General features: G+C 37.2%; 1 protein-coding gene across 9 annotated transcripts in view; it reads right to left on the bottom strand.

Annotated features, from left to right (window-relative positions):
- Positions 1 to 12,072, bottom strand: part of GPATCH8 (G-patch domain containing 8) — a 95,329-nt gene that overhangs the window by 23,750 nt on the left and 59,507 nt on the right. For all 9 annotated transcript variants that reach the window (XM_044938890.2, XM_025279979.3, XM_025279981.3 and 6 more), the window contains one exon: positions 206 to 349. In XM_044938890.2, the coding sequence (XP_044794825.1) occupies positions 206 to 349 (144 nt within the window). The remainder of the gene's footprint in view (positions 1 to 205; positions 350 to 12,072) is intronic.

Raw genomic sequence — 12,072 nt, 5'->3', positions numbered from 1 at the left:
TCACTCTACAATCTTAGAAGGATGAGGTCTATGTCAGGACTTCTGTCACTGAAAAAAAATCAAGTCAGTCAGATGACCTCAGATAAAGACAGGCAGATAAAAGAAACCCCAGTCAACAAGTTTGGGGGAGTATTCTCATAGAGTTTAAAATTTATAACAACAAATAACGTATCTTTTTCTTTTTTAGAAATTAACTATTCCTCACCTGCTTGTGTGCATGATCATAGGAGTTGATATGGTTGTCAAATTCCTGGTGTTTCTGATACTGCTTATCACAGAGTTCACAGTAAAAGTTGGCTCTAAGGTCTTCCAGTGCTTTGGCAATGGCCTTCTCTTTGTCAACATAATCCTACAGGAACCACAAAATAAAACAAAAAAAATGAACTTGGCGAATTTTATTAAAAAGTAGTCTTATTGGAAGAGAGAAAAAGGGCTTTTCATAATATTTAATGGTACCAGTTAAAGTCAGATAGAACACAAGTAGCAATTTGGTAGGGTAACTAGTGTGTGGTTACACTAAGAGCTGTCTTCAAATAAACAAAAGTCCAAAGAACTTAATTTCACCTTCGCTTTTGGCAGTCTGGTGGACTAGATACTGTGGCATCCCCTACTCCTATTCCTGGCTAAAAGCCCCTTAACCAACCAGACGACATAAAACACAATTTTCACTGTATTGCAGGAACCATAGAAAGAAAAGTAAATCCCAAAAGGGGCAATCAAAGAAGAAAAAAAAAACAAAACAAAATTTAAATCAGCTATGATCTGAAACTGAAATTAGGGCTGTAATAGGCAAGGGCTCGCTCGCCTTAGGACATATGGGTGACAACGGTGCTTGAGTTTTGAGCAAGGTGGTGCAGCTAAACCTGAGAAGCCTCACTAACAAGGAAAAGAGCCTGGAAGTGGGCTGGAAATTTCAGCATCTCTGGGTCTTGGCAGAAGGGATAAAAAATGTTCTCAGAACGCATCCTCAATTTTGGTCCCAAATTTTCCCCTAGATTAGGAACAGCAAAATAGGAGTTATAATCAAAGATTAGTACACACATAAGAGGAAATAAATCTATCAAAAGCAAGAGTCACAAAAAATAAGCAACAGATTTAAGCCTCCAAGAACTCAGATTTTGGAATATTCTATTATAGAATATAAAGTAATTATAAAATGTTTAAAATATAAAATGGAGTTACAAATATGAGCAAACAAAACACTATTATAAAAAACAACAAAACCAAAAAACTATGCAAATTGCAGAAAGAACCAAATGAGATTTTTACAACTGAAAAACCTAACTGCAAAAAAATTTTAAATGCATTAACTATTTAGGGGATAGGTTTAAAGACAGTCAAGAAACAGCTCAAAATAGATAAAGCAGGGGTGGTGAAAATGTTCTGGAATTAGACTGCAGCAATAGCTGCATGACCTTGTGGAATATACTAAAAAGCACTGAACTGTACAATTTAAAAGGATGAGTTTCATGGTAGGTTGAACTGACATAAAAGCTGAAAAATTTTCAGAAGTGATAAGACAGGATTTCACAGGTACACAAAGCACAAGGTAAACCACACAGGTTAAATAAAAAATAAGCACCTAATACATGCTAGTGAAACTGAAAGTTATGGGATTAAAGACAACGAAATCATAAAACTACCCAGAAAAAAATTAAGGATCACCCATAATCATACTGATAGCAGATTCAAAAGCAATTAAAAGATAGAAAATAGTATGCTTCAGTGTGAGATAAAACATTTTCAACTGTATACCAAAAGAAAATTTTTTTAGAAATGATCAAGGCATTTCTAGATAAAAAGAGAATTTACCAAGAGATTCATTAAAAAGGACCTTCTTAAAGCAGAATTTTTGAAATCATAGATTGTGACCCACTAGTGGGTCATGACATTGATTTAGCAGACTGTTACAAATACAAATATGATGCTGTGGAAGTGCTGCACTCAATATGCTAAAAAATCTGGAAAACCAGCAGTGGCCACAGGACTGGAAAAGGTCAGTTTCCATCCTAATCCCAAGGAAAGGCAATGCCAAAGAATGTTCAAACTATCGCACAATTGCACTCATCTCACACACACCACTGAAGCAACTTAGCAGCAGCAGCACACACTAATAAAGTAATGGTCAAAATTCCCCAAGCCAGGCTTCAACAGTACGTGAACCATGAACTTCCAGATGTTCAAGCTGGATTCAGAAAAGGCAGAGGAACCAGAGATCAAATTGCCAACATCCACTGGATCATCGAAAAAGCAAGGGAGTTCCAGAAAAACATCTACTTCTGCTTTATTGACTATGCCAAAGCCTTTGACTGTGTGGATCACTTGGAACCAACTGTGGAAAATTCTTAAAGAGATGGGAATACCAGACCACCTGACCTGCCTCTTGAGAAATCTGAATGCAGGTCAGTAAGCAAGTTAGAACTGGACATGGAACAACAGACTGATCCCAAATTGGGAAAGGAGTACTTTAAGGCTGTACAGTGCCACCCTGCTTATTTAACTTATATGTAGAGTACATCATGAGAAATGCTGGGCTGGATGAAGCACAAGCTGGAATCAAGACTCCAAGAGAAATATCAATAACCTCAGATATGCAGATGACCCCACCCTTCTGGCAGAAAGTGAAGAAGAACTAAAGAGCCTCTTGATGAAAGTGAAAGAGGAGAGTGAAAAAGTTGGCTTAAAACTCAAAATTCAGAAAAGTAAGATTATGGCATCTGGTCCCATCAGTTCGTGGCAAACAGATGGGGAGACAATGGAAACAGTGACAGACTTCATTTTCCTGGGCTCAAAATCACTACAGATGTTGACTGCAGCCATGAAATTAAAAGACGCTTGCTCCTTGGAGGAAAAGCTATGACCAACCTAGACAGCAAATTAAAAAGCAGAGACATTACTTTGCCAACAAAGGCCCATCTAGTCAAAGCAAAGGTTTTTCCAGTAGTCATGTATGGATGTGAGAGTTGGACTATAAAGAAAGCTGAGCGCCGAAGAATTGATGCTTTTGAGTTGTGGTGTTGGAGAAGACTCTTGAGAGTCCCTTGGACTGCAAGGAGATCCAACCAGTCCATCCGAAAGGAAATCAGCCCTGAATGTTCTTTGGAAGGACTGATGTTGAAGCTGAAACTCCAATACTTTGGTCACCTGATGCAAAGAACTGGCTCACTGGAAAACACCCTGATGCTGGGAAAGACTGAAAGTGGGAGGAAAAGGGGACGACAGAGGATGAAATGGTTGGATGGCATCACTGACTTGATGGACATGAGTTTGAGCAAGCTCCAGGAGTTGCTGATGGACAGGGAAGCCTGGTGTGCTGCAGTCCATGGGGTCACAAACAGTTGGACACAACTGAGTGACTGAACTGAACTTTAGACTTTGTTAAATTAAGCATTATTTGTATTAAAATTTCAAAGATCATTATTAGAAAGAGAGAAAGGAGAGTAAAAAAGTTGGCTTAAAGCTCAACATTCAGAAAACAAAGATCATGGCATCCAGTCCCCATCACTTCATGGCAAATAGATGGAGAAACAGTGGAAACAGTGGCAGACTTTATTTTCTTGGGCTCCAAAATCACTGCAGATGGTGACTGCAGCCATGAAATTAAAAGACGTTTACTCCTTGGAAGAAAAGTTATGACCAACCTAGACAGAGGATGAGATGGTTGGATGGCATCACCGACTCAATGGACATGAGTCTGAATAAACTCCGGGAGTTGGTGATGGACAGGGAGGCCTGGCGTGCTGCAGTCCATGGGGTCACAAAGAGTTGGACACGACTGAGTGACTGAACTGAACTGAGGAATACTAAAGGGGGGAAGATTAAGAAAACTTCAGTTTTATAAAGGTAATACAGGCCAACAAAACACAGAAAAATTAGGAATATAGAAAGTAAAAAGATCTAAGAAACAGACTTACAAGTAATCACAAGAAATGTAAATGCACTAAAATAAACTGTCAGAAAAATTTAACTACATGCTGATTAGAAGAGATATCCCTATGAGGACTTTGAAAGTTAAAGGACAGAAAAAGATATGCCAGGCAAATTACTAACCAAAAGAAGTTGGAATGACTATTAATGTTCAAGTTTTTAGACTTTATATTAGAAAACTTTACTTGAGTTTGTGGCCAGCTATGGACTTAAACATAACAAGATTATTCTCCAAATAAGTGGCACTGGTAAGTTTGAAAAGCCAACACAGATATGCTGGTTTTACATTAGTCTTAATGAGGTTTTGGCTGAAAACTGTGGGGACTGGCAAAAAGAGGTGGTCTGGTTTGACTCAGCAGTTCCACTTAAAAAGAGATCAAAGCAAGTGGCTTAATTCATTTGCTATAAGGTAATACAGAAGAGTGAGAAGGGGAAAGGAATGGTAACATGATTGCTTTGCTAGCCTTTTATAGCAGAGTAGGTGCCATTACTCTCATGAGCAGCTCCTTCTAGTTAACAGACCTAAAGATAAATCTCATTGCAAAGGTTCTACAATCAGTTTTTTATTCAGTTTAGTATCTTTTGGACACTTTCAAAACATCTCTATCATCTAACATCTCTCTACAACTATTCAAGTTGAGCTACTTAATTAGTAAGCAAGAAAAGGTTGCTATGTTTTGTGTAAGGCCAGTACTAAACTAGTTTGAACAGACTAGTTAAGACTGAAACATGAATAATGTGGCACATTATGATTTTTTCCCCTCTTCAGTCCTTCTCACTAGTTTTCTCTAAGCTTCCTGGACTACTTCATGTTGTCTGGCTAAAAGCAATTTGTGGATATTCTTCCTTATCAGTGCTGGTTTCCCAGAAAGAAGTCAGAAAGGTCACTTGCCCAATTTTCCTTAAAATTAAGGTGAAGACATATGATCTACCATCTCTTCCTATGAAATGTATTTTACATAAGACTTTGATTCAAAAGTGAGCAGTACAAAGAAGTGCCAAGTGGAATCCATCTTCTAGCAATGGTGGCTGCAAAAGCATATTGATTACAAGAGATTATTGTATCTCAAGTCTTTCAATGGGAACCACATTCCTTCTTTCCTAAGTACTTTCTCTGAAATTTCTTTTAGATAGTCTTTTGCTAGCAAATGGATTTTTTTAATCTGAAAATTTATTTTTAATCTTTATTCTTAAAGATATTTTTGCTGGGTATACAATTATAGATTGATGGTTGTTTGTTCTGAGCATATTCAACATTCCATTAGATTGCATCAATAACAGGACACTGTATTCTGATTTCCTTGTTACTGTAACAGTTCTTCAAAGACTGTCTTTTGTTTGATATTGTACAGTTTTATCAGGATGTATCTATGTGTACACTTTCTTTTTTATCTTGCTCCAGAGATTCATTAGGCTTCCCGAATATGTGAGTTGTGTCTTTCATCAAATTCTGGGATCTCTTCTTTGAACACTGCCTCTGCCATTTTTCTTTCATTCTGGAACTCTATCTAAACACATTAGTTTTACATTCTTTATCATATAACTCAATTTTTTTCATGTATTTTCCATTTCTCCTTTTCTTGCCCTCCCTCTCTCCACTTTTGCCACATTCTTCAGATGTGTTACAATTCAAAATTCAACTTTGTGTAAAATGCTATTAAATCTTCCCCTTAAGTCTCAGGCCCTTCCTTACTCATAATCTGAATTCCTTTTTTAAAAATTTTTTTAAACAAATCCACTTTATTTATTTTTCAATAAGTTTAAATCCTCAAAGGGTAACAGCATCACACAGATTCCGGATCCAATGGCCTTAGCAGGAAAGATGGTTTTGGAACTGGTATGAACCATGTCACTGTTTCCATGAGTGTAAATTATCCTTCCCCAGATTACTCTGGTTTTGTTAGGTTTTCCACCAGGAGTTAGTGAGTTGTTCTTTGCTTTGCACACATAAGCACATCTCTTGCCTAGATAGAATTCAGTTTCATCTCAAGCATACACACCTTCCATTTTTAGGAGAGTTGTGTGGTTCCCTCTGGTTCCATAGACCTCGCTTATAGACAGCAAAAATGGCCTCAGACCACAACCTTCCAGACATATTTGTTGTTTTAGAAGTCCTATTTCCAGCAAGCCTCCAGAGTCCAAGATGGTTGAAAGAGCCCGATTTATTCTTAAACATACTAAATATGCTTGTCTTACATGCTTTAATCTGTGCTTACAATTTTAGTATCTTAAATCTTAAAGAGGTCTGACCCGTCTCTTTTTTTCTTCATTCATTCTAGTCCATAGTGTCTAGTTTCTCAGTTGGATTTATGATCTGACTATGATCTCTTATTTGGGGGAGCTTTATTTAGGAGTTCTTTTTTTCATGTGTGTGACTAGCAAGATTTTAGTTCCCCATTCAGGGACTGAATCTGCGCTATAGCAGTGAAAGCGCCACTGCACCATCAGGTAAATTCCCTTTATAGGAGTTCTTTGAGGCCTAAGTTGTTCCAGAGAAGTTTGAATTTTCTTCTTCCCAAGGGCCTGAGATCATTTTATCATGTACTTCATTTGTTTTTAAAATGTCCCACTTTTTATTTTATGTCCCACTAAAAAAGAAAAAACTTCTCAGTCATTATCTCTACTTTTTCCTAATAGGATTTTAAAAATACTGCATTAAACTATTACCCCACTGATTTTAGATATTCTGTTCTGTTTGTTTGGGTTTGTTTTTTTTTTTTTAGTGTTTTCTTTCAATTTCAGTTTAGATGATTTCTATTGACTTGCCTTCAAATATATAGATTCTATCCTCTTCTGTGTTTAGTCTGCTGCTAAGTTCAATCTTCATCTCTGATACTGTATTTTCCCTTTCTCCCTGGGTGATTTAATCCATTTTCATGACAATAACATCATCGATATGCTACAAATCTCCCAGTCCAATATTTCTTGCTGAGACCAACAAAAGAATGCAGCTTTAAAGAAGAAAAGAAGTAGGGGAAGGGAAGGTGGGAAAACAGGGAAGACAAAATAAGATGGCAGATTTAAATCCAAATATACTTGAAATGACTTTATTACTAAATATTCCAATTAAGAAAGACTAGGAGGAAAAAAGAAATTAGAAGATAAACAGACTAGATAAAACACCTCTAAATAATCCAATTAAATATTGATCACAAAAGTTAACAGAAAAAGGGTGAAAAAAGATGCATTCTCTATGAATTGAAGGGAACTTCCTCAATCTGATAAAGCCATCTATGAAAAACGTCAGCTAACATCACACTTAAAAGACTAAAAGCTTGCCCCTAAAATCAGAAGAGAGATATCTGTTCCCTTCTAAGACAGTTATCTGCTTTTGCCATTTCACTGCTAAATGAATTTAGCAAAGTTGTAGGATACAAGATAGGATACAAGAATAACATAAAAAATAACAATATCATAAAAAACTAGTGTGTGTGTGTGCCTAGTCACTCAGTCATGTCCACTCTTTGCGACCACATGGACTGTAGCCTGCCAGGCTCCTCTGTCCATGGGGATTCTCTAGGCAAGAACACTGGAGTAGGTTGCCATCCCCTCCTTCAGGGGATCTTCTCAACCCAGGAGCTGAACCCAGGTTTCCCACACTGCAGGCAGATTCTTTACCATCTTAGCCACCAGGGAAGCCCAAGAATACTGGAGTGGGTAGCCTATCCCTTCTCCAGGGGAACTTCCCAACCAAGGAATCAAACCAGGGTCTCCTGCATTGCAGGCAGATTCTTTACTAGCTGAGCATCTGGGAAGCCCAAAAAACCACAATACATAGGATTAAATTAACAAGAGAAATATAGAACTTAAACATTGAATTTGTATGGAAGCACAAAAGACCCCAAACAGCCAAAGCAATCTCTAGAAAGAAAAACAGCTGGAGGAATCAGAGTCCCTGAGTTCAGACTATACTACAAACTAGAGTAATCAAGACACTGTGGTACTGGCATAAAAACAGAAATATAGATCAATGATACAAGATAGAAAGCCCATAGATAAACCCAAGCACCTATAGTCACCTAATCTATGACAGAGGAGGCAAGATTATACAAGGGAGAAAAGACAGCCTCTTCAATAAGTGGTGCTGGGAAAACTGGATGACTCTAGGTAAAAGAATGAAATAAGAACACTATTTAACACCCTACACAAAATAAACTCAAAATGGATTAAAGACCTAAATGTAAGATCAGACACTATAAAACTCTTAGAGGAAAATACAAGCAAAACGTTATTTGACATAAACCACAGCAAGACCTTTTTGACTCACCTTCTAAAGCAATGAAATTTAAAATAAACAAATGGGATCTATTTAAACTTAAAAGTTTTTGCACGACAAAGGAAATCATAAACAAGACAAAAAGACAACCCACAGAACAGGAGAAAATATCTGCAAACGAAACAATGGACAAAGGATTGATTAATCTCCAAAATATACAAACAGCTCACGGAGCTCAATATCAATAAAACGAACAAACAATCCAATCAAAAAAATGGGTCAATCAAAAACTTAAACAGATATCTCTCCAGGGGAGACACAGATGGCCAAAAGGCACATGAAAAGATGCTCAACATCATTAATTATTAGACAAATACAAATAAAAATTACAATGAAGTATCATCTCACACAGGTCAGAACGACCATCATCAAAAAATCTACAAACAATAAATGCTGGAGAGTGGAGAAAAGGGAACCCTATTACAGGTTGGTGGGAATGTAAATTGATATAGCCTCTGTGGAGAACAGTATGGAGGTTCCTTAAAAGACTAAAAACAGAACTACCATAGGACCCAGCAATTCCACTACTAGGCATATACCCTAAGAAAACCAAAATTCAAAGTGACACATGTTCACTGCAACCCTATTTACAAAAACCAGGAAACAACCTAAATGTCCAATGATGGATGAATGGATAAAGAGGTGGTACATATATACAACTGAATATTGCTCAGCCATAAAAAAGAACAAAATTTGGTCATTTGTAGAGATGTGGATGGACCTACAGTCTGTCATACTGAGTGAAGCTGGTCAGAAAGAGAAAAACATCATATTTTAGTGCATACATGTGGAATGTAAAGCAATTATACTTCAATTTAAAACACCCCAAACCAATCTATAGAATCAACATAATCCTTATCAGAGTCCCAGGTGGGGGATTTCCCTGGCAGTCGAGTGGTTAAGACTGTGCTTCCGGACTTCCCTGATGGTCCAGCAGTTAAGAATCCGCCTGCCAATGCAGGGGGTGTGGGTTCAATCCCTGGTCCAGGAAGATCCCACATGCTACGGAGCAACTGGGCCCATGAGCCAGTGCTACAACTATTGGAGCCACTGGGTCCCAGAGCCCGTGCTCTGAAACGGAGAAGCCACCACAATGAGAAGCCCACACACTGCAACCAGGGAAAGCCTGTGCACATCAATGAAGACCCAGCACAGCCATAAATAAACACATAATAAAATTTTTTTTTAATTAAAAAAAAAAAAGAAAAAAAGACTTTGTGCTTCCAATGCAGGGGGCACGGGTTCAATCCACGGTCAGGGAACTAAGATGCCAGATGCTGCAAGGTACAGCCAAAAACAGAATAAGTAAAAAGATTTAATAAACAAATAATGAAAGAACTGCAACTGCCTTCTTTGTAGAAATTGACAAGCTCATTCTAAAATGCACACAGAACTGTAAGGGACCAAGAACAGCCAAAACAATCCTAAAAATGAGTAAATTAGAAAGGCTCACACTTCTCAACTGCAAAACTTGCTACAAAGCAACAGTAATAAAGACAGTGTGTTTCTCCAAAGGCATGTAGATTAATGGAATATAATTGAGAGGAAAAAACCCACACATTTATGGTCAACTGATTTTTGATGAGGTGCCAAGGCCATTCAATGGGGAAAAAATAGTCTTTTCAACAAATAATGCTGGGACAACTGTGTAGGCACAGGCAAAAGACTGAATTTGGACCCCTTTCTGTTAATTTTGACATGCAAAAATTATTTTAAAATATACCAAAGACCCAAAGCTGTAAGAGCTAAAACTATAAAACTCTTAGAAGGAAACATAGGTGTAACTTTTCATGGTCTTGGATTAAGCAATGGGTTCTTAAATATGATATCAAAAACGCAAGCAACCAAAGAAACAAAGATAAAATGGACTTCACCAAAATTTAAAACTATGAGCAACAAAGGACATTATCAAGTGAAACGACAATAAAAAAAAAAAGGAAGAAAATACCTGCAAATCATACATCTGACAAAGGTTCTTACAACACAATAAAATGAAAATTAATAAAACACAGTCAAAAGACAGACCTCCCTGTAGTCCAATGGTTAATAATCCTCCTGCCAAAGCAGGCAACACAGATTTGATCCGTGGTCTGGGCAGATTCCACATACCATGGGGCAACTAAGCCTGTGTGGCACAACTACTGAAGCCCACACACCCTAGAGCTGGTGCTCCACAACAAGAGAAGCCACCACAATGAGAAGCCCTTTCATCACAACTACAGAGTAGCCCCCACTCATACCCAGCACAGCCAAAAATAAAACAAATTAAAATTTTTTTAATTTTAAGAAATACAGTATTATTTTTTAAAAATGCTCAAAAGATCTGAATAGACATTTCTCAAAAAAACATCATTTAAAGGTCAATAAGCACATGAAAAGGTGCTCAACCAAAACCACAAGAAGATACTGCTACTTCATACCTACTACAATGACTATAATAAAAAAGAAAATTAGTGTTAAGAATGTGGAGAAATTCTAACTCTCACAAAGTACTGGTGGGAATGCAAAATGGTACAACCATTTGTGGAAAAGAGTGGTGGTTCCTTAAAAAGTTAAACACTGACTGACCATTTAACCAGCAATTTCATTCCTAGGTATACACAAAAGAGAATTGAAAAATACATTCACACAAAAACTTGCACAAGATGTTCAGAGCAGGATTATCACAATAGCCAAAAATTGGAAACAACTCATATGGCCATTAATTGATGAATAAACAAACTGTAGTATACTCATACAATCCAATATTATTCAGTCCTAAAAACGGATGAAGTTTTGATACATACTATTTACATGGATGAACTTGGGAAACATTATGCTAAGTAAAAGAAGTCAGATACAAAAAGCCACATATTGAATGATTTATTAATAATTTACATGAAATGATCAGAATAGGCAGATCTATAGTGACAAACAGTGGCTGCCAGGGGAGGGAGACGCGGTGGGGTGGGGGAAGGAGGAGGAGTGACTGCTGACAAGTACACGGTTTCTTCTGGGAGTAAAGTAAATGTTCTAGAATTAATGGTGATGGTTGTACAACACTGTGAATATGCTGAGTTACTAAACTATATATTACATATGGGTGAACAGCAGCAAAAAAAAAAAATCTACCTGAAAAAACATAACTGAATGATAAACACGAAATTCAGAATAGTGCTTACCTCAGGAAGAGGAAGGAAATGGGACGGGATCATAAAGTTATTGATAACGTTCTTTTTCTTAAATAGAGCAGAGTGTTAAACACAAGTGTCTATAGTTGCTTTTTATATCTTTTACATATTTGCTAAATATCTTATCAATATTGATGCTAAGGGTATCAAAATAGGACAGCATTTTCCCCCCCCATTAAAAGTGTGGTAGAGCTATTTGGCTTTAAAACTATGTACAACTTTCACACACACACACAAAGAATAGAAGGCATTGAGTGTAGACTATTTTTTCAAAAATAGTAGCTGCAGTGACTAAGAGTCAATAGAGTGAAGTTTATTTTGGTTTTAGTGGTTCCTTTCCCCTAAGAATGTGTGAGTATGTTTACTGGTGATAGGAAATGTATGAGTGAGTTTGCCAACACAAGAAAAAAGATGCAAACTTCTTGATAAGACAGCGAGGATTAGGATCCAGAATTCAGATGTAGGTAGGAAGTTCATTTGACAAACCATGAAACCAGGGAAAAACATTTAAGGATGGGAACAGATAGACCAAAGTTTGATGGCAGATTTATAGATAGAAGAAGGCACTCTCATTTGATAGTCTAAATGGTCTCTACGCTTCCTACTACGAGTAAGAAAAGATGCAAGAAGGACAAGGGTAGCTGAGGGAAGGTAAGAGCTTGAGGATCAATGTTTGAGAATGACAGCTGGACAGACTAA

The sequence above is a fragment of the Bubalus bubalis genome, chromosome 3 (genome assembly GCF_019923935.1).
Source record: "Bubalus bubalis isolate 160015118507 breed Murrah chromosome 3, NDDB_SH_1, whole genome shotgun sequence".
NCBI lineage: Eukaryota > Metazoa > Chordata > Mammalia > Artiodactyla > Bovidae > Bubalus > Bubalus bubalis.
Note: the sequence above shows the minus strand (reverse complement) of the source record. Positions and strands in the feature narration are given on the sequence as shown.